Below are 23,972 nucleotides of genomic sequence, written 5' to 3'. Positions count from 1 at the left end.
CTGGAGGGATACTGCAACTGCACCACTGGGGTATTGGAAACAGGTGCACTAAACCTCCTGGGAGATAGCAAAGATTTGGAAAGTATGGAGAGAGATTTGGAGAGGAGGGAGTGCTAGGGAAAATGGGAGCTTGGGAGGCCAAAACATGGGAAATGGAATCCAAATAGAAGTGTCAGGACGCAGGAGCCTGGCTCTGCACGTCACTGAGTTCTTGGGGTCAACAGGTTTGGCCACGCCAGAGCTGTAGTCCTGTGTACCCAATTAGTCAAGATAAAATTGTTACTATTAAGTCTGTGTCCTGCTATTCCATAATAAATGAAGGGTCTGCCTACTGCATTGTGCTGAGCAGCATGACTGCATGAGCTTGAAGTACTCCCACGAAGTGAGTCTCTAATGAAATAAAGCCAGTCAGGTAATAGGAATGCTAGCTCTTTTCCAAATATAGTTTCTATTAATCTTCAGAAAGATTTCTCCAATAGGTAGCTATTAAGAGCCTTACTTATTATCCTGCTTTATTGATTATGCAAATGTTGAAATTCCTGTAAACTGGATATTGCCAGTGTTTGCAGCATCACCACTGCATAGATGGATCAGATTTGTCCAGGCTGACAGGAGAGGAGACAGTGTGATTGTCACCCAAATGCTGGAACTACAATCAAATGAAGTCTTAATGCCAAAGTAGAGTTTACAGGACTTGGAATGAGCAGATTTCAGTGAAAATGATGAGAGGATAATGGAAGATGAAGTTGCTTTCAGGGTCCAGTGTCATGTAGCCAAAGCAACTGAGAATGGCTCAATGGTGTTACAGTGGATTGTGACAGTACGTGAAAACGCGGGTTACCCAGTGGGACTCTTGCAGCACTTGCATCAGGATTAATCCAAAATGACAGCCAGGATAGAACAACAATTAGCAGTGTAGGAGCATAAACACCCATCATGTAAAATCCAACTTGTCTTCTTAAAGTGAAGATTACTTCTACACAAGTGTAATAACCTTTAAAGAAATAAATGCATTAATGTTTAATGTGCTTTGCAGGTGAACCTCTGATCCATATCTTCCAGGTCTTTTTCTGCTTAAGAGCAAAAGTTCAATGCTTTGATTTTCTTTATAACAGTAAAGAGTTTAATTTGAAAAGAAAAATTCAAAGCACAGATTAACTTAAGCATCAAGTGTGGTTAGGCTGTGGTACTCTGTGCTCTGTAAGGAGCCCTTCCACTTTTCAAAGCAGCAGGAGGCTGAAGTGACTCCCAGCTTGATGCTGGCTTCAAGATGCAGTTCAGACAAAACCAATGGAGTCTGGAAATCCTACTAGCTTAAGCTCATCTGAAAAGCCTACTTAGCATTATTTTGTGCAAAAGATGAATTAAGAAATATTAGTCCAGCAAGTTTAGAATGAAAAGAGATGTTCTGAATGTGACTCTAACCAGAGATTTCCCCAGTACTGAAATTTGGTACAAATTACTTCTAAAATTGGTAAAGACATTTTAAAAGAAACTCTAGAAAAGCTGCAATTTTTTTTAAACAAGGAATAATGTATCAAATCTTTTAAAATGAACATCTAAAGCACACAAACTTCAGAAGATGTTTAAGAGAAATTCAACACAAAACAAAGTTGCAGTTACTAGATGTTTTACTGAGATAACAAGTGTATCAAGAAGTCTGATAACCAGAAAATAATTTCTGTCCATATTTTCTCTCAATTAAAAGAACTGGATTTTTTATATTAATAATAACACAACACTATTGGAAAAAACATGATATCACAAGAAAAAGACATTCCTATTTTATATTACAACTTCAAAATTCAAATCAGACTGTATTTATTGATCCAGTTGCTGAGATACTTATTTAGAAGATAGAATGTGTCAAAAAGTTCTCCATTTACCTTCCATGCTGTACAATGATACATCATTGTAAAAGTGCTGTTTGGGCATCCAGACACCACAACAACAGAAGTATAAAACATTAATGACAAACATCCTTGTGTAGAAGACACTATACTGTATTTTATAGTTCATTCTATCATCTTCAGTGATCAGTTGGCTGAAAAATTTTCCCTCTATGATTTATGAATGGATTGCAGACACTTTTAGGTTTTGTTTTCAAATGAGAGATGACCTTCAAAATCATTATTTGTTTGTGTTATGTAGGAAATGCATTTTGCATGCCTTCATTTGAATAATATTTCATCAGAGTATGGTATCTATTGTCCTCACCATTCAGCTCAGAAAGGACCTATTTGATCTGTCATAAAATTGATGAATAACAGGAAATTTGCAAATATAAATATTCAATGTATTGCTACAAAAGCAGGCCAGATTTGCTGACCCTCTTTCAACTTAGGTAGGTATTATAAAACATCCGTTGACAGAAATAGGCAGTAAAGATTAGGTGTTTTTGCAATTGTCAGGGAACTCCTACATAAGCCATAATTTTGAAAATCTGCTCTTTGATGCAAAACTTCTCTTGATTATCTGACAAAATTATTTAGCTCTGTGTGTGAATCTGCTGTTAAAAAGTACCTTCAGCATAAGAATTTTCAAGTAAATAAAAAAATGGAGCATTGAAAACAGCCTTTAAAAATATTTCATCCTACTAAATATTTGACTCACATTACTGAAATATTAATTCTGTTTTAGTTATGAGATTAAATGGATGTTCTTAATAGAATGGATTTGCAGTAAATGAATTGTGAAAACTTTCCAAAATGGTTCTCTCATGTTCTTTCTTTAATGTTCACACACACACAGAATGTGAATATTTTACTGAACATTTTGCACCATATCATTCGCGGTCATAAGTTGCTGAAACTCGAGAGAACACCACAGATTTTCTTTGTGTATAATGCTTAAGCATTTTTGTTTAAGGTTCCTAAAAATACCTGAAATATCTAAAGTTTTTATAGACATTTAGTTTCAGGTTTAGGACACACCTCAATCAGAGTAGAATACAAGTTTTACAGTTTTCCCATTTGTATGAATTACATTTGGGAAATGCAAGATCCATTCCTTTAGTTTTTCACTACATTATGGACTATTTCTTTCAGCAGTTTAATTTTTTAGTTAGGAACAAAATATTTTTCTCACTGCTAAGTAAGGTTTTGCCATATCCTGGATGCCATCACTCCTAGCTGCTGGATATGCTTTCAAAAAAATCTGAATTTTCCTGAAGATAGCTAATTTCTTATTCTTTACAAATTATAAATCACTTGAGAAGATGAATTATGTTCCTAGGATGAGATCTCCCTCATTTTGCAGTTAAAAACCAAAGCCCACTTTTGTTTTCATTATCTTTTCAAATTAAATTCGTAACTCTGATATCTGCTAAGGTTCCTTGAGATCTCTCCAGGGTTGGAATCTACCACAGGAGCAACTGCAAGTAACAGACCCTCCACTTCAGCTGAATAGGCAACAAGAAACTTGCAGAGGGTCCTCAGAAGCTGCAGCACCACAGACTTTCCAATTGAGTTTTAATGGAAGATTTATACCCATGATGTAAAAGCGCTGACTAAAATACAGCTGTTCTTGTAGAAAGTCTTGTGGTTGTCACAGCATGAGTAGTTTGGATATAATTGTAGGCAGGAATCAATCAAGGTAAAAAAGGTAAATCATTAAAAGCCAGAGTACAGAAACCATTGGAAAAATTTGTGCCAACATTAAAAAATAATCATGGGAATAAATAAATAGAGAGCTGAGGATTTTAAGCAGCTTTCAAAAATGACAGAATTTCCAGAACATTTAGAGAAAGGAAGAACCCGCTGGATGAAGTATTTGGAATTAAAATCTAGTACTATCCACTTATGGAACAAAAGTCTAACCAGAAAATCAAAATTTACCTACTTTGCTGCAACTGGCATGATTCTGCATGCACATTCTTTCAGAAAAGTTCAACATTTACAAGCAAAACCAGGTATTAGGACCATAGAAATAAAATGGTAATAGTAAGATCATGATATCTGTAAGCAAAGCCAAGACAAACATTTAATCTCTTCTTCAACTTGGATATTTCTATATTTGAACTAGTTTGTAATGATCACATATTAAACTTACCATTATATGAACCACTCATTAGTTAAAAGTAATCTATTTTATCCCAGGAAATGTGAGATGTGGAATATTAACCATTAACTATAAACAGTAATTAAAGGAAGTTTAGAGTTTTTTTAGCAAGGAAATAACTTATATTACCTACCCGTGCCTTTGTAATACTTGGTACAGTTACCATATTCAATATCCTCCTTTTTAATATCAAACTGAGGCAGAGCAATTTTCTCTAGCTGTACAGGATCTCCAGACTGCCAGATAAACCGTAAGTCATCTGTTGTGTAACCAACTACAAGAACAGAATAATAATAATAATTGTTTAAAGATCCACCTCAATCACACTAAACTCTGCAAGAAAACCTAGAATATATGTATTGTATATCTTTCTGTCTTTTTCTTTTTCTTTCCTGTTCAAATAAATAAATTCAAAAATTAAATAATCCACAGCTGCATTTTTATGTAGGCCGAAGTTAGGACTTAGTGGGTGAAACATTACATTGTCAGCAATATTAGGATGACTAAGAGGTATTTGTTGCAAAGGTAACAGGAATTGAGAAGTATTTCAAAGAAAGAAAACAAAGCTGTATTTTCCACAGCTTTCAAGCCTCCATATTCATTCATACTCCAGCAAAAAATGAAAAAGATTAATTTTAAACAGCACTTATGACTCTGAGTAATTTCAAAAGAATTTAACAACTCAATTACCATGATGAATTTTGGTGTTTGTGTAAAACAACCGCACTGCTTATTTTCTTGGACTAAAAGCCCTGATTCATGACAGCATTGCCATTCAGGAAATACTTGCCCAGGAATTAGAGCAGATGTGCAGTCCTACAGAAATTAGCTCAGTGCCTTCCTGACCCACTGAGTACAGACAGTCCTCAGCAAACCTCTGAGTGCCCAAATCATAATATATACACCAGCATCAAGTGAGAAGCAGTGCAAATTAGACTCACAATATTCAAGAATAAAGCAATATTAATTAAATATGCATAATCAGAATCATGATTTACAAGCCATTTCTTTGCTACCTTCTGTTCATTAAAGATTAACTTAATTCAAACAGAGATAATGTGTGTTAGATGGAAACACAGATGAGGAAACATAAAAAAGATGGAGTTAGAATGCATCATTTTGCAGTTGAAAGCCTGAGAAAAATGTTTAAAGAGCCATTCTTTTTCTGGAGGCATTAGATTATTCTTTTTAATTTTTGAAAAACAGCTGTGATTAAGAAATTGAAACTGTTCATAAATGATGTCTTTATGATTCAAAATAATTTAATAAAAATCACAATGTTTCAAACCTTCATAATATAATACACTATAAAAAAGATTGTTTTAATATTTCATTCATAAAATCATTTTCACCCCATTCCAACACACAGCATATCACAAAACTGCCAAGATCCTTTATGAAAACATTTACTGGAGACTGAAAATTGTGTCTAATTAGAATATGTAGTACTGGGGATTATAACTGTGGATATGAGAACATTTTAGTAACAACTCATGGCATTTTTTGATTTCAAAGTTTAGCAAGTAAAAACAAAATATTGATTTGAAAATAACCTAAGAATAAAATTGCCAATGGCTAGCAATGAAAGAAGTGGAAGGACAGATAGGAAGTCATGGGTACATTTCTTACTTTTGATAACAGAATTAAAAGGTAGAAGAAAGTTTAGTGCACAGTCTTTTCAAAGGAGAAAAATCACTTAATTTGAGTATATCATTTTAACATGACTTTTTTTAATGAGTAGTTTATCCTTGTATGACTATACCTTTCAACACTTGTAAAGCAAGTGGACTTTCTGGATTGAGAAATCTTGAGTGAACTTCCATTAGAATTACTAAATAATTCCAGTTTAACCCGAAACTGATTTGGGTTTTCTATAAGAGTTTACTTCAGTGATGTACATACATAGTAGCGATGAACAAAATTACTATGGACATACTAAAACTTTAAAGATAAATGCCGACAATCAAAATCTAAATTGTAAAACTCTACTATTATAATTATTATTATTTTCATTCTTCTTATTATTATTTTCATTATTATTATTTTCATTATTATTATTGTTGTTATTGTTATTATTAGCCTTGTCCATATTGTGATACCCTGCCCAGCTTTGGTTAACCTTACTTTTTCTTAACTTGTGACTTCCTTTCCCTAACCTCACCTTTCCCACCAGACCTGCTGGAGTAAGAGCTGAATGAGTTTTTATGTTACAGCAGGAACAGACTGGAACAGGTCACCTTCCTTCTCTCTGCTTCATGATCATCCTTATTCAGGAAAATAGAATTACCATGAGAGTGGGATCACCAAGGATTAAACTGTTGGAAAAGCTGTAGTTGAGTAGACACCTGCATATTTGGGGCATGGAAAGGAAGATGGATTTCAGAAACATTTTGTCTGCAACTTCCAGCATGGCATGAATCCCTTCAGAGATGTGACCTGTCTGCCCTGTTGTAAGATTAAATCACCTGGAGACCAGGAATAGATGCCTGACTGCATCCACAACACATCCTGAAACCACTTTCAAAAGGTTTGATACTAAATGATCTCGCTGCTTTGACATCAAATACTTTTCCTTTCATACTGTAACAAAGGAGTTCCAAATAATACCAATGTATCATCAATGCAAGGGGATAAATTGGGCCACACAAACTTACAAAGCAGCACAGGTTGTGGAAGTTAAAACCACCTTGCAGAACCATTCTTTTTTACAAATTATATGTTTCCATTTATCTGAATTTATTGTAAATGCTTTTATAAAAGGCCTCAACTATCATTCTGGTTGACAGCAAAAGCTAAAACTAAGCTAAGAGTGCACAGTAGTGCCATAACAGTAAGAAACATCTTTGATAGGGAAATGTACATTGGTACCAGTGAGTATCAATTTCATGATTCATTAAAAATGTGGAGATGAAGTAAACAGAATTAATAATTTTTGTTTGATTCTCATACACGCCTAGAAGAGAACTGTTTTTACGGACAGAGTGATTTACATACAGCTTTCCAATTGCATCTTGCAGCGCTGTGTATCCATAGGAAACAAGGTCAAGTCCAAAGGGCATGAAAGTGTAATAGACAATCTGAAAATACAGAAATGGTATTTAAAAACAGTGTGAGCTGTCAGGTAAGCAGTTGATGGTCATGAGAAAGAAAAAAATCACAGGTTTTTGATTTTTGTCTTCAAAAAGAGCAGAAACAAAGTCTAGAAGTTATAATTAGCAGTTTGCAATGGAGATCTTTCTAGTATAAAATAAGACAATAAAATTTTAAAGAGGGTTTTAAATGCATAGAAGCTCGCAAATTAGCGAACTACTAATACAAGACAGAATAGAGGTCATAGAATAACCAAACCAAATGTCTATACAGAACAGAGTCCTGTCTCCAGCACTGGCCAATGAGACTTCTAAAGAAGAATATGACTCTACAGCAATCTAGAAGTGTTATTTTGCCAGATATCCAGCAGCATCCAAAAGTTTCACCTCAAGGGCTTCCCAAACCAGAAGGGATTCTTCAGTATTTCAGGGACATCAACAGATTTTTTTGTCTCCAAGAAGTTGTTTTGCTTTCAGCTGCTTTCTGGAATCTAGGTGTCCTGGTTTCACCCGGGACAGTTAGTTTTTGTCCCTAGTAGCTGGCACAGTGCTGTGTTCTGGATTCAGTATAACATGGATAACACTGATGTTTCTGGTTGTTGCTGAGTAGTGCTTGCCCTAAATCAAGGACTTTTCAGTTTCCCATACTCTGCCAGTGAGCATGTATGCAAGGAGATGAGAGGCAGCAGGGAAGGGATGATCATCTGTCAGCAGGTAGTGAGCAATTCTATTTTGCATCACTTGTTTCTCTTGGTCTCTCTCCCCGTGTCTCTTTTATTACAATTAGTATTAGCATTAATATTTTTATTTTGTTCTACTTTGCTCAATCCACAAGTTTTATGGGCTTTATTTTCCTGCTTCTCCTCCCCATCCCATTGAGGCCAGGATGAAGTGAGTGAACTTAGTCTGCAGCTGGGGTTAAACCCTGACACCACATGAAGTTTAATATGCACAGCATCTTGCAGCAAAAAAATGCCATATCTAAGCTTCACACACTCTAATCATGGCTTTTTGTCTATCCTCAGTCTGTCTCATAGTTCTTTCATGGTAAAAGAAGGCAAAAAATCAATGCCCATCCATTCTCTCTGTGCCATATGTGATTTAGAGACCTCTATGGCACCAGCTCAATTATTTTGCTTTTTCCAGTGTGAAAAGTTCAGCCTTGCTCAGCTGCTCCATACCTTTGACTGCCCTGCCTCCCTTCCTACAGCTGGAGGACCAGAATTGCATTCAAGATGTAAGTATAGTATACTTTTATGCACTGGCATAACTTTAATCCCTAATACTTCCAAGAACTCCATTCACTTTCTCAAATAGTACTGAGCTATTAGCTGACATTTTCAGAGAATTATCCATTACTACCCAAAGCTAATTTTTTTGGCTGGTAATAACCAACTCTAGATCAATCAGGCTTTATGTGAAGTTAAAATAATTTTTTCCCTCACGCATAATTTCCAGTTGTTTACATTGAATTTCATCCCATACTTTGTTGCCTAGTCATTAGACTGATTTGTGGTTCTCACTGTTGTATCTAATCTTTACCATTCTGCATATTTTGGTATCATCAAATGCACTTGCAAATTCAGAGGTTTTTTTCAGGTGGTTTATGTTGAAAAGCACAGAACACAGAATAGATTTTTTTGTGGGAGTCTACTGTTTACTTCCCGTGATGTGAGTAGTAGCTGTTTATTCCTGCATTCAGTTTCCTAATTCTTAACTATTTGTGCAAGAGCTTTCTCTCATACATATTTTGCCATGAAAGTATTTTGATAATTGGAGATTCTTTCATTTATACATGATAATATCTCTGTAAACTATAGAAACACAAGACATAGAAATTACATATTTTAAAAATGTCATCAAACCACAGTCCCTAAAATAATTAATCTAACCTGCATACATATCATATAAGAACATAGTGTGCTATTAAAATAAACAGAGTATTTTTAGAAGATGTCAATAATTTCTAACTTTATTGGACCTGGTTTTCTTATTTGCACTTTTTCAGAGAATAGTTTTTCCATCAGAAACATTTCCATTAATATTCACTCAACATTCATTAATCATTAACCATACCTGTTGAGTTCATTTATAAATACCTGCAACCAGAAAAAATATTTGAAAAATATTTCAATGTTTTATTTAACATTCGCTCTTTCAAAAGGAAAACTTCTTTCATAGCTCATTTCTACTTTGAAATATTAATTTCTACACACTTCAACACTACAGAAGCCGCTGAAATCAAAACCAAGACCTTCAGAGAAAGCCAAATGAAACGCTTTGATTGCCCAATGTATTTTCTTTTCTGATCACTGCCAGCAATAATCTTGAGACTAATTTTTCTCATCTTGTTTTGAAATGGGATAAAAAGAACCCCAACTCTTTCACATTGTTTCTTCTTTTTTCTATCCATTTCTAGTCCAGGAAGAAATAGTTCATGTGAACCTTGCTTCTCAAGTGGTTTCCTCTTAAAGGTAATGTTGCAGTGTATTCACTGCAACAATTTTTGCGTCTATCAGTGCAATATGTTACAGCTCACACCAGAAGAAAATTCACTTCCTGTTAGGAAATTTAGCCTAATCTCTACAAATTATAAACTCTCCAGATCTGTAATTCACTATGACCTCCTTTTTAATCAACTATTTGCCAGTTTAAGCGGATGACTATTTGTGTCATTGTGTATACCTTTGATAAACCAAGTCAAACCACCAAAAAAGTATATGTTAATTGCAATTCAACTGAACAGCAATTTGGAGGCTTCTGAAAAAAATTATATCCAGTAAGGCATAGAACTTAATCAGGATTTTTTTTCGTAATACTTTTACAAAACATACATATTCACAAATTTCATAATTTCTGCTTTCTCTATATCTTTAGCAAGTATTCATCATTTATTTTAGTTGCTGTAAAAATTCAAGTAGTGTACAACATATACTGTTTTACTGAAGGCTATATTTCAGATATATTATGCTGTATTTCAGATATATTATGCTTCTTGGAACCTAAGAAATTATCAAAAGGGTTTAAATTTAGTTAGCTCAGTGTGTTAACTTAACATGTATATATACTTCAAAATTCTCACACCTGCAGTGCTATCAACTGACATGCTTTAAAGAACCATCTGATTTCTTTACACACAATTTATTGCAGCATTGTCTCATATAAATTTAAATGTTAGTAATAAATTATATTGCATTACTAAGGCTAATATAGAATATATATTTCATATAAAGTCACTTTAAAAAAAACAGTGAAAACATATAAATAAAATACCTCATACTGACTAGGACATCTCCATCCCGAAATATAAAAAGGAGGATATTTTCTTGTGTGACATCATGGAAATTAGCATTTTTTTCATTTGCAAAGAATAAGTCTGGCTTCCAAAGACACTTAAACATAGTTGGGTCCACTGTCAGTGTATCTGAACCTCTCCAGTCATTGGGCAGTTTGAGTCTGGGGTCATTCCACTTCTGTCTTAGAAAGATGTTGACTCTATAATCCTGATCGGAAGAATAAACAAATATTAGATTAGCCAAAAGTCTAGCAAAAACCCCACAGAGAAATAAAACCATTCCATCAGACTCGGAAGAGAAAAAAATTATGCCTTGATTTTTCTATCATAAAGACAGTAATCGCTATTCAAATTACATTACATGTTATGTTTAACGGACTTTACTACAAACAGATTACATCTCACTCATGGTTTTGAATAGAGCAACTTTCCTTAAACAAAGGATCAAATTCCCACTCCAGAGTAATTTTTGCATTCCCAGAATAATTTTTGCTCCTGTTACCCAGGCATAGAGAAAAGCATGCAGCAGGGCAGAGAGAGGCCATAGCTTGACTACACTAAATGGCTGCAGGCAGCAGGCATGATATCACTTCTTTCAGGATATTTTGTGAGTGCCAATTCCAGTTTACTCTCCATTTGGTTAAGTGGCACACTGATGACAAAATATCACACTATAAAAGCAGGAAACAGACCAGGTAGGTAATAGATTTTATACTACACACCCAGCCTCAGACCTTCTATCAGTGATCTGGGACTATCTTGGTAACAGGAAAACTGATGCCAGCTTACAATGTAAGTACTGAGGTAGCAGGTATGAAAGGAGAAACTGAATCAGTCTCAAAGAGACGAAGTCAAGGCTTTACAGAAGAAATCTCCTTTTGAAATCAGTAGGACTCTGGCTGAAGAAAGGACAGTAGTAGAGCAGTGCTCAATGAGAACCTAATTTTGCTTTTGGGAATTGGAGTAGCATGTGTCTCAGGGCAAAATGATACGCTGCACGTGTTCTGTCCTTAGTGAAAGCTGTGTGCATCTGAAGGAAGAATCTAACCTAGAATGTCAGCTAGGATTTTTCAGTCTTATCTCTTAAGTATTTTTGTTTTTTACTTTTACATTTAAGCCAGTGCCTCTTTTTGATGTATACGTAAACTAGGCAGATCATATACAGAGAAAGAATAAAGTTATTGTTGAAAAAAAGTTAAACAAACCCAAATTAATGAAAATTCTGTATGTAAGATTATTTTTATCTCCAATCTTCCTAGTTGCCTTCTATAGTGGGCTTTGTTTTTTTTTCTAATTGTCTATTAGGTACAAAGCCTCCTGAGACAAGGGCTGGTGTCTTTCAGAGCAGTGAAAACACTGCTACTGCTCTACAATTATAGCAAAATGCTAGAAATGTGGGAGTGAAGGTTCTCGACATATTTTTGGTTTGTCAATGGATTCTGCATAAAAACAAATTTTATGAAGTTTTTTATTCTCCATGTCAATGGCTCTTACACATTTTTTGTTGATACAACTGAATTATCTTCTGTTGTACTTACTACATTTGCAGTCCAAAGCAGGTGCCATGTTGAGACAGTCATCCTAACTTCAACAAGAAGGAGTCCTCTTGGCTAAGACCTCATGCAGAATAATTTATTCTGTTGATTTACTCTGTATATTTAAATACAGTGCCCACTTTCCCATGTCCAGTCCACCAGTGAAATTAGCCCAAGTATTTTTTTATTACACTATACGGTGTAATATTTTTCCTTACTGTCTTGTAAGGAAAAGCAAAGTATCAAAACTAAGTACTTGTACTTGTTGGTAGTTGGTTTTGGAAAAAAGATACATAGTCTGACTCTTATTTATACAAAGACCTATGTTGTCTTGCCAAAAGAAAGAAGAAGAAAAAAAAATGGTTAATATGAAGTGAATTTATACTGGAAGGCTCTCATCGAGAAGCTTCATAATTGGAGGGAATTCAGATCATTATCTCAGAAAGCATCTTTTCAATTATATGTATATAATTGAAATTTTCCTTTACTTGCTTCTTGCTGAAGTTCCCATTCCATATGCACTTCTTCTCTCAGTGGAAAAAGATTACTCTAAACCATATGAAATAAATACTGCATACCATACATGCTCACAAGCATTACACTATTGGTTACACTGAATTCAATTTCCCCATAAAAAAAGTGCATTACCCTAATTTTAAACAAAATAAGATGCCTTCTCAAAGCCATAGGCAAATGATAAGCACTGTGCAACACTTGCCTTCAGCTTACCCATTCAGTAGGAGATGCTTACATCACTGAAAAGCAGAATACACTGGTAAAATAAGAATTGGAAGTACGATCAGGTGGATGCTATTTTATTTCCTTCATTTCTCTATTACAAATGAACTTAAACACCAAACAATCAGATGTTTTGACATTTTAAGAACTTGAGTCTCTTCCCATTTAACTCAGAGAAAGAAAAATCCCATTAATCTAAAACGGGGAGGTTCAGGCCCAAAATAGAGACATTGACAGGGATATTTGGAGAGGAAGGCCACCACATACTTGAGGCAATACAGAGAATGTAGAAGGAAGCACAGAGATGTCACAATACAAAACTGTGGCTAGCCATACAACAACGTGCAAAAGAGCTACTTGTTAGAAGAGCATGTACCCTTACAGCATCTGGCAGCAGTAAGGATTATGATCTGGTAAAAATTTATCTTGAAAGAAGGACTGTAACCAGTCCTCTCAAATTTGCACAATGAATTTTAAGATTCAGTAAGTGTATTACAATTAGGTTGAACAGGGGCTGAAGAAACATTCTGCATGGAGCACAATGGTGCACCTTTTACAAATGTTTTTTTGCATTTGCAGAGTGATTGACATTTTATAGTAAAGGTGAGTCAAATAGCAACTAAAAAGCTTGAAACTAGGGAAAGAGGATGGAAGAGATATACATCAGCATCAGAGCTAGGAGGATCTGTCAGGTAGAAGGAAATACAGAAGTATTCTACAGGGCTTTGTTTTCCCATGTAACTCCAACAGAACGTATGTCATTTTCAGGGAGGTTGGGAGGTATTCTAGGAAATATTTCAGAAGTCTACTAAATAGTGGGCATGTGGCCAGAAAACCACCTCAGGCCAGAAAGCAAGCATAGCCTATACATATCCTTGCAAAATAGAGCACATAGAAGATCATGAAAGACTTACTACATAAACTGCACTCATACAATAAAGGCAATAATAGTGCTTCCTTTTAATGAAGTAGAAAATGTCATTTTTAAGATTAAAATAAGGAAATTGAATGTTTTTTATAGTTATTAATATTAAAAGGATATTTCTGTAAGATTTTAAAGTAAAGGAGAAGGAAGAACTGGTGTTTTGTTGCTTGAGTCAGTGAAGAAAGGTCACACTGCAAGCAAAAACCTTGAACATAGATTCTGTAGACAGAAAGTCAGATCATCATCACAGAAAAAAATATTATAGCCCTATGGGTATTTATACCAGAAACTCTCTATCCCTAGGAATCCTTGACTGGTCATCCAGTTTAAAACTGTTTCTAAATGTGATATAATCACCATATTATACCACAAATCTGCAGTCTGAAAATACATGTGCAAACTCAGAAGCAGAGTTAACATGGAATCCTTGACAAGTGGTCTAACGATAGAGAAGGAAACAAGTTACAGGGTTCAAGATAAAGGGAGTTTACTGGAAGGTAGCAGCTCTGGCATTAGCTCTTCTCCTTTTTATCTGTACAAATTCTGATTCTCTCTGTAGTTCACTAGTTCTTTTGCTTAGTTTTTTCCAGGAGACTTACTTGATAAGTGTGTGGAAGCACTGCAATTCTCTTCAATATTGAACAACACAACATGAACAGTAGCCTTTCTAAACACAGAGCAAACATTTGCCCTTCAGATTCTTCAAAAAGGCTTGATTAAAGTGATACAGGATTCTGGGCATAGGACCCACAAAATGGGTACTCTCTTGCTTTAAAACAAAGTAACTTCAATGATTTTCTATAAAGAAATTCCCTCCTTTCTTAAATCTAAGCAGACTCTACCTCAAAAGGAGCTAATCTCAACTCTTTGTTGAGGATGAGCCAACTGTATAGCTAAGAATATAATTATCACAGGACCAGAAGGACAGCAAGCAAGGTCTTCTCTCACTGTCACTCTACACATTTGTTGGGCCTTCTATCATAACCTGTCTTCAAGTCATCTGGTACCCATTGTTACTTTCCCCCACACTTCCATCACACAAAAGAAGGAATCGTTGTTTTAGCATGGCTTTACTCCGACATAGATTTTGCAAAAATTTATGAGTTCAATTATTACAGCCAGCAGTGGCTAGAGAGCAAAGCATCATCACAATAATTCATTGACTGAAAAACTTAGAAATACATTATTTCAAAAATTTTGATACCACTCCAACCAGTTTAGTAGTTTCTGGTAATTTTAGAGACAGTCTATAACTCAATACTCCTCATGATTCTCATCAATGCCAGAGATAGTAGAGCTGTAGCCAGCCACTCTCTTCTCCAACACTAAGAAGCGTTTTCAGCAGTTCTGGTACTTCCACAGACGTCTCCTTTCTGAACTCAGGAGGCCCTTCTGGTCCTTCACAGACTTGGTGCCTCACCTCCAGGAAATATTTTTCCTGTGATTCTGGAAGTACAAGTCTTTTCCTATTCTAAGCGATCCATTTCTACTGTCCGGTATATTAGCCAGACCATTTGAAGACAAGTACAAACCCATCCCCAAGAGAGAAGTGATTCCTGAATATCCAATGCCCACTGCAGCAGGAAGACTTTTCTAAATAATACATGGAAGAACAAACTGACTGTTAATTTTGTCGATGCTTCCTGTATTAGATTAAGGTAATCAAGAAGTAATCCAAACTTCACATAAACATATTTAGCTATCATGGTGATCAGCTAGACATAGAAATCTAAATGAAAGCATAACATAAAGTAAGGATGGTGTCTGAAGTTCTGAACTATAGAGGAAAGCATGACTTATCATACAGCACATCCTAGTAAATTTGTGAGTATCAGGAAGGCACAGACAGGCATACATACATGGCTGTGGAGAGCATACTTTTTTTTTTTTTTTTTGGAGGGTCTGGGGGTAGCAAATCTCTCACATTCATGTTTTATTACTGTCTAAATCTGGATGAATTGTAAAAAAGCCTCTTTAAAAGTCACTTTTTAAAGCATGCAACTAATTTCAGAAACTTGAAAGGGCCATCTGGCCCAATATACTTGATATCTTAAGACACTTATCTCAGTCCTACTTTCCTGCTCTTCCTCCCTGCCCCTCTTTAAATTTGAGTATTCTTTTTGTTTTCAGAAATAAATCTTGTGGCCTTTTGGGCAAACTTTCATTTTTTTGTTTTAATGTCACTTCCTGCTAATGCCATTAGTTGACTTACTATCATTTGCAATCAAACATAAATCTCTGCTAGCTAAAGAAACAGAAATTTCTGACCAAGTTGCTCAAAATTGTTCCAGCCACCATGTATGTTCAACTTGGAGTGGCTCTGCAGTCCTATTGGAATTTCATTAGGGTGACATATAAGCTGGTTTTGAATTTTAAGTGGGCACTTACTTCCAACAACCAAAAAAATGTGTTTTATTGCTTATTAGTGGTATTGTGATTTATTGCTTCTCTGCCATTATGTGTCAGAATGCTGCCTTAGTCCCAGCATTTAAAAAAGCAACTTGATTTTGGGAACTTCCTCAATGCTTTAAATGCAGCAGGTCACCAAAGTGATCAGGGAATGCCTCAGAACTCCCACTCAGTGCATGTCTTGGCCGTGGCTTTCCATGTACTGGCATGACACAGTGCACTCCCCTCTTTTTTACACAAAAGGAAAACCTGATCAGGTCAGGACACCTTCAATAACTAAATGCATTTTTTGCAATATTTTTGATAGCATTTATTGGAAACACCATGACAAAAAAAGATCTGCAATTCCCAAAATACCAGAAAGTGCTTTACTGAAGCAATTCATATTTTTAAATTGATTTTATTTCCCAAAGAAACAAAGAAGTCAAAATTGCTGTAAGGATTATTTCATCCTGTTACTGACATGTTGAAATTTTCTGGCTGAACTGGAAACATATTTTTATAAACTTCACTCCCCAGTTCATCTTTCCCATACAGAAAATAAACAGCAGCAAACTTCATTAAAAGGCTATGGTGATTGATAGTCTATTCCTTTACTACTGTTCCTTGTATTCCATCACAGTTTATTTCCATCTTCAGATCCACATAAAATAAAGAGCCTATACATTTTATCCTTATGCATGTCTTTTCTTTTTCTCTCTTATATAATCTTAGTGGGTTTTTTTGTTTTTTTTTTGAATAATACACCAAGCAACCTATGTAATAACTCTCAGGAAGATCTTCAACTCATACTGCCAAATGAGTTCTTCCAATTAACTTAATAACATATGGAAATTAGTCTATCTCTTGCATCTTAGAAACCATGTATTTCCTTTCATGTAATTCAGATTCTAAAGCTACAATAATCTGTGGACACATATAGAGTGACATACATTAATAGGTTTAGGTCTATGGCATAAAGCACAGACAATCACTAGCCCCCCATTAACTTAATTCTCAGTGTCTGCAACCACAAAAAATATTTCTATTTCTGTAGCTCATAATCTTCAGTCTGAAGTTTAATTTAGTAAGAAAATCTCCATGTGTACTACATGAATTTAATTTCACTCTTACCATAGTTGTCTCTTGAATTGACCCAAAGCTGTTAATGAAGATGTTAACTGCAACATCGACTGGAATTCCTTCAAAAAAAATAATTCTAGTGAGCTACAATCCATTAAAGGTACATTATCCTTCATTTAGAGCTCCTTTATACTGGTACCACAATGTCACAATATAACTTTATCTCTTTAAGTTAGTATATATACAGTTATCAAAGTCAATAGAAATCACTAAACCTCTTTAACCTAGTGATAAGAAAAAGGGAAAAATAAAAATCTTTAGTCCACAGAGCTAATCTTACAGAATACCACTGACCATATATCTAAATTATTTGTGTTTGAATTCCATGATTTTCTGTTATCTCAGAATGAATAAGCTACTATTACTTTTGCACACAATGTAATGGATAGAGGCAATTCATATTTCTAGCAGGAGACACTTTTAACTGTCAAGGTCATAATGACAATCTATCATCCTAAATCACCTGTTTATGATTTATGATGAGATATTTCCTTATGTTTTAAGAGGATACCGTTTCGTGAAAGTAAAGTAAATAAGCCTTTACCTGCCTGTAAAGTATGAATACAGGCAGGTAAAAATTATTGCTTGCATTTTTCACAGCTATCTAGCCTTGGTATGAAAGAGTTGGAAAGCTGCTCAATTTTACAATGGTTACCAATTAGCCAAGAAAAATTTCTAGAAGTCAGCAGCTGTGAAGATATTAAGATGGCCTGGATTTTTTTCTCTTTTCCACAGCCAGGATTCCTTTAGTTGAAGAGGGATGGTATGACAGCTGCTACATCCGCCCTCTGTCACCCTGTGGGAATTGATTGGCAGTAATTTAATCTGGTGTTAACAGAGAGTTATCACAGAGCAAGGAGAAGTGGCCTGATAGCTGAGAGAACTAATTATGGACCACTACTCTTATTTAGTACCTCTGTGGTGTGAGTGTCAGGATGTCCACTAGATGCAGGTATATAATTTACACTGTTACAAATACTCAGTGGGTTTCTTCCTACTTTCAGCAACAAAAGAGATATAAGACTATATGAATACTGTTTTGACTGACTAAGCAAATACAGTACAAAGTAATATATGTTTCTTCCAATAGCATGTTGGTCTGCATATAATATTTTTATGTACATTTAATACATAAATTCAAACTCATTCTCTTGTTCACCAGAAATTTATGAAGATAAAATTTCACTTTTTCAGTTAAACCAATTTGTTTGGTTTGGTTATTTAATCAAACTATTAAAGTGTGATGCTTTTGGTTATGCAATAAGCACAATACTTCTTTTAATGCCTGATGCATGTGACAGAGCACCCATCACATCACTAGTAGCCAAGAGTGTACTCTCTCTTCCAGATTTGAATAGGATGTGCCACCCAAGAAAATCACTCATGTGTAAGGAACATTTTAACATGGGCAAACCACTTGTCAGAAAATGTTCTTTTTCTTCCACCTCCCTCTGAGTTAACATTACATGTCCTCCTTTCCCTTCTGTCTTGATTCTTACCAGACTTCCATTAGAGTTATCAAAAATATAAAGAAATCTGCACCATGCTTTGTGATTATAAGCTGATTATGCTGAAGAACAAGTAGAGAAGAGGCTGGACATTTATTCTTTGTGACAAGACTCAGTGTTGAAAACATATAAATATGGTTCTACAGAGAATAAGAAAGAAGCAGTACACTTGCTGAGTACTGAGTTTAATATGTTTATAAAGCTGTTAAATAGAACTGAAAATAACCTCTTCAAAACCACAATAAACATTTAAGATTTACAAATTTTTCCTACTAGTGATATTCATGTTAAAATATCTCTTAATGCTCATATAATTATATGAGGAGTTTTAAAATGAAAGAGCTGCACTGCCTATATGTAATAAAATTGTCTACCTCTTTTTTCAGAAGGTAAATAATCAAATTCCTGGAAAGTCTAATTTACAGCTTAACTTGTGTGAATTCTTAGCGGTTTTGCAGAGAATATGTATTTCAACTTTTTCTGCACATTTCTATACAATTTAATAATTGTATAGTTTGCTAATAGTGATACTGCTGACCCCAACTTTTTATAGTCATCTTAAAGGATGTCTATAGAGAAATCTGGTGGTTTAAAATCCTGTAAAGCAGAGTCTAACTAAAATGTAGGGATAAAAATATATTTTTAAAACTTATTCCATAAATTCTATTTCTACACTTAAAACATCTTTTATAAAATAAGGCAAATAGTAATAAAGCATCACACACTATTATGAAAATTAAATCCTAACTATTATCTTTCAGCTCAAAAGCATACGTATCTTCTGCAGTTTCACACTATCTAGGGAGGCTTCAATTAAAAACAACAACAACAGAAATTTAGCTTGTGAGCATTATATCCACATAATTTTTCTCTTTGTGAAAAGAGTAAAAGTTAAAATCCAAAGGTTAAAAAAAAAAGGCTGAAATATCTGACAAACCTTTGAAATTAGGCCTTATCCTGGGGTCATAGCTGAGCAACAGTCTGTTCAAGATATTGCTGGTAGAATTAGCAGGTACTCTTGCAAGGTCTTCAGCTGATTGCTGCCTGTAAAAAAAAGTTCATTAGTTACTATCAAGACAGAAACAATTGCACGCTTAAACTGAAGTGACTTTAAAGTAATGCCATAAATGCCATTTCACGAGCAAAAAAATGTTCATTATTTTCAGGTGCCATACTGTAGAAGACTGTATAGTCTTCCTTTCCTTGAGAAGTTGCAGTATTTTTCAAGAAACTACTTGTATAATAAACACAAAGGCTCTCTTACATACTCTTAACTGTAAACTTGGAAGCAAATAAACTGCAATTGAGTAACTGTTCCCTTCCCTTCTAACAAAAATATGCAGAGGGACATGATTTCTTCATCAGTAGAAAAAAGCCACCTGAACTATTTTTAGTGACTGTCAGATTAGGAACCTTAGTAAATTGACAGCCACTTTGTAGGTGCCAAACCATGCAGAGGCTTTTGGCAGTCTCCTGCTCTCACATGCCAGCTATTCCACCTAGAACTGGAGGATTGCATAATCTCTTTGTCAAGTGCTAATAAAAGCTTTACTACAGAAAACAAGGCCTTGGACTCTCTGGTTTTACAGGGGGAATTTAAAAATCTACTTTATCTTGCCATTATTTTGTTGGGTGTTAAATGAAAACTATTGCTGCAATCAAAAAGAACCTGAGACAGGTAAATGTAACTACAGGGGTACATGAAATTGAGTGTAATAAAAAGCAATATGGGTGCATCAATGCACTCCCCAGGTATTTTAAACACCAAGCAGGCTCATAATGAATTTTTATGTTTCCAGAACCTGTTCGGTGACTGCTTCCAGTTTTGAATTCTGTCTCATAATCACTTTTTCATCCCTTTTATGATTACTTTGCTTTCTGTCATTGTAATCCAGTAACCAGGATGCCATGTAAAGGCAAGAGGAACACCCTACGTAGGTATAATTCATATGCATCAACATTATCACCTCTTGCAAACTAATGTACAAATGTATTTTAAAAAATGATCAAGTTTATTTACTTAATGTTTTCCATAATCAGCATCAGCTGCTGTTGCCTTCCTCACCCTGTAATTTCTTTTTTTCATTATTCTCTCTCATACCAATGTCAGTTTGACAGACCTACAGGTTATTCTATATAACATATCAGTTATTTTTTTTTCTTCTCGTCCTTCAGTTCCTTCATGTCCTCTGGGATTTCTACCTTATTCAAACATTTTTGAAGGAAACATTAACTCTACAGAAGGCTTTTGACCAGTTTAAAAAAACACAAAACAAAACAACATGAATGTATTAGACCTCCTGATTTTAAGATGTTCAATTATGGTAGCTCCTGTTCAGCATTTTCCTTATTGATTACTGGGAAATGAATTAATTAATAAATGTCAGCATAGCATGACATCAGTATTTGATTGAAAACTGGAGATGAGACCAGATCCTAGCCCTTGAAGAGCTTTTATTAATAACCTCACCTTCAAAAACAACTGGTTTAACTCAAACCATAAGGGAAAAGGGAATCAGATCTGCTGACTTGGTAGCACTCACTGTGCCTTCCCAAAGAGATTTAATCTTCTCAGTTAACATTTAACAACTAAAACATTTGTAAATAAAACTATGAAGGAGTTCCCTATTATTAAAAATATGTCAACCATTTATGAAAACATAAATGCATTTTATAATATCACAGTCTCCTTGATATCCATTGAGCATTTTATTGTTCAGGAAAAAATAATCAGATTCTGTTTTCTTTGTTCTATTCAGGATATTTCTGAAACCTAAAGCTGCATATCTGCTTAGCTATTTTCTTGTATTTGCTTGATGTTATAAATGAGGAAAAAATTATGGCAATATAATGGCACTAAATCCTCCTTTAAATTTTGACAGCTAAACAGAAATTAGCAGGGTAAGTATGCGTTCCAAAAACTACACAGAGATGTACCTACCAAGAAATATCTATCCAGGAGGATATCTTAAACTATAACACACAGGAAAAGGATTGTGGAATAGCATTAAGTGGCTGGAGTATATAATTCCCCACCCATCTCTAGAAGTAAATACACTAAAACCTCTGTGATCTGTAACAACCACATAGGTGAACTAATTGTTCCAGCAGAACTTCTCCAGAGATGACTGGTCTTCTAAAAAAACAAGGAAGCATTTACTTTTAGTAACATATATTACCTTCCTGTTATGTATACAGATCTGTATGTTCTGTATACAATAATCCTCTGCTAATTTAATATTAGAGTGATTAAAAAAGGAATATGTGTTCTAACTCCTTTCCTAATAACTGACAAATTCTCTTTCAAACAATCCTCCCAGGGCTGAGTTTATAAGTTTTTATATTTTACTTAGAATTGGATCATTATGCAAAAGAATTAGTTTATTTCCTCCTGTGGTCAAGCAGCTGGATTAGATGATCATTGTAGGTCCATTCCAGCTGAAATGTTCTGTTCTGTTCTGTTCTATTCTATTCTATTCTATTCTATTCTATTCAAATTCTGTAATTTTGACATGTGTTCGGTTTTCAGTGATGACCTTTACCAATTAAGAGATTGCTACAGAAAAATCATAAACCAGCTTTGTATGCCTTTTTTGCTGTTACCACTAGTTGGAAAGAAGGAAAACAAAAGATAAAGATTATTTTCAATTTTCTAGAAAGAGTAATTCAGAAAAGAATGTTCATTTAGCTATTAAAAAGGTAGGCAAACATTTTGTATGCTGCGTTTTATCTGATACAGAAAGGTTCACGTCACTGCTTCCTTGCAAGTCACATATATTAACACCTAAAACTTCTACATCAGATGTCTACAAAAACTACATTTATAAAAGAATCTCCTTAATACTGACAACTAGATTTCTTTCTAAATTATGTATGTCCAGTATAATGAAATATGAAAAGAAATCCAAGCAACAACTAATGAACAAACTTAAATACTTTTTTTTTATTATTTTTGTTATGGGTTATACAAAGAAGTTCATTAAATAGTGAAAATAGTAAACTGAACCACACAGGATAAATGAAATACTGACGCTCATAAAAAGCAATGACGAAAAGACAAAAAAGTTTGAGAAATTAAATGAGTGAGCAGCAAACAGCAAAAGAAAGCCAAATACTGCTGACAGGTTTATTTGTCTCTTCACGTAAGAGGAATAAAGTGGTAGTTTTTTGAGATCTGAGCTGCACTGCAGTAGTATATTAATACAAATATCTGTTCAGGCTGTTTGTTCAAAAGCTATCCAAAAATTGGGCAAAGGAGACTTATTGCACTGGGAAGACAGTGATGGGAAGAACAAGGGCAATATAGCTCGCTGGTAAAGAACACCACAATCACATCTTCCACAAGTCATTGGGCTGTGTTTTGAACTTACACTAGTGTATAAGTGCATTTGTCCTTGCTTATCTAAGAACCAAGTGAAATCCAATGACATTGGCTGGTTTGAGTTAGGACGACAAGCACTAAGATTCAGTAATTGCTACTTTTAAAGGTCACTTTGAATGAAGTGGTTGAAATAGCTACTGGGGAAAAAAAAGCTTTGCTGAGTATCAGTCATATTTTCACTGTGGTTCTTTTACAGTATACTGTCATTAAATTACCATCATTGAACACAAGCACACAAGGAAATTTCACCACAATGACTGGCTTTCCTTCTGAGAACCTTGCTGACCAAAATGCCTAAATTTCACCTGTAAATCAGTACATCAGATGAGTTCTTTGGGGTGAGTTAAGAAGTTAAGGACATTTTTGGAGTGACAGATGAGCAAAAAGACCTAATGAGACAGTTAATGGGATGTGTTAGGTGCTTGGATAAAGAAGCTGGGACTATTAACGTGAGACATTTACCTAGAGCCACAACAACCCCTGCTTAATTGGCCATTATGGAATGAATTAATGAGAGGCATATTTGCATATCACATAAGACAAAAAGGATTTGAGCTGAGATCTGGCTTTATAGAAGAATCTTATTTCAGTTTGCTGAAGGCTGAATCCCACATAACAACACACCAACTGAGAAATTATTTACCATTTTTTCTAATTCAGCCTACAATTTTCCTACTTTAATTTTAATGCATTTATTTTGATCTGTGTTGAATGCATGTGGAGCTGATGGAAAGCATTAAGAAACAGGAATGTAGCACTCTTCACAGTAATTCATGATTTCTAAGCAAGATACAGTGAATACCAAAGGATAAGGCAACAGAAGCCTCACAGCTGCTAATGAAGAAAAGTTAAAAGCAAGTAATTGTAAAGCTATAACTTTCCCTACCAAAAATTTTACGTAAGTAACAATT

The 23,972-nt window shown here is 34.7% G+C and overlaps 1 protein-coding gene across 3 annotated transcripts in view; it reads right to left on the bottom strand.

The window, feature by feature from the left end:
* GLRB (glycine receptor beta) overlaps positions 1-23,972 on the bottom strand; it is a 49,217-nt gene that overhangs the window by 16,539 nt on the left and 8,706 nt on the right. For 2 of the 3 annotated variants that reach the window (XM_053941407.1, XM_053941406.1), the window contains exons 3-8: positions 19,618-19,724; positions 17,164-17,231; positions 10,422-10,651; positions 7,054-7,136; positions 4,193-4,333; positions 842-994 (exon numbers count right to left, since the gene is read on the bottom strand). In XM_053941407.1, coding sequence (XP_053797382.1) covers positions 842-994; positions 4,193-4,333; positions 7,054-7,136; positions 10,422-10,651; positions 17,164-17,231; positions 19,618-19,724 — 782 coding nt within the window. The remainder of the gene's footprint in view (positions 1-841; positions 995-4,192; positions 4,334-7,053; positions 7,137-10,421; positions 10,652-17,163; positions 17,232-19,617; positions 19,725-23,972) is intronic. The other variant, XM_053941408.1, reaches the window with a different exon arrangement.

Source organism: Vidua chalybeata, chromosome 4 (genome assembly GCF_026979565.1).
Source record: "Vidua chalybeata isolate OUT-0048 chromosome 4, bVidCha1 merged haplotype, whole genome shotgun sequence".
Classification (NCBI taxonomy): Eukaryota; Metazoa; Chordata; class Aves; order Passeriformes; family Viduidae; genus Vidua; species Vidua chalybeata.
Note: the sequence above shows the minus strand (reverse complement) of the source record. Positions and strands in the feature narration are given on the sequence as shown.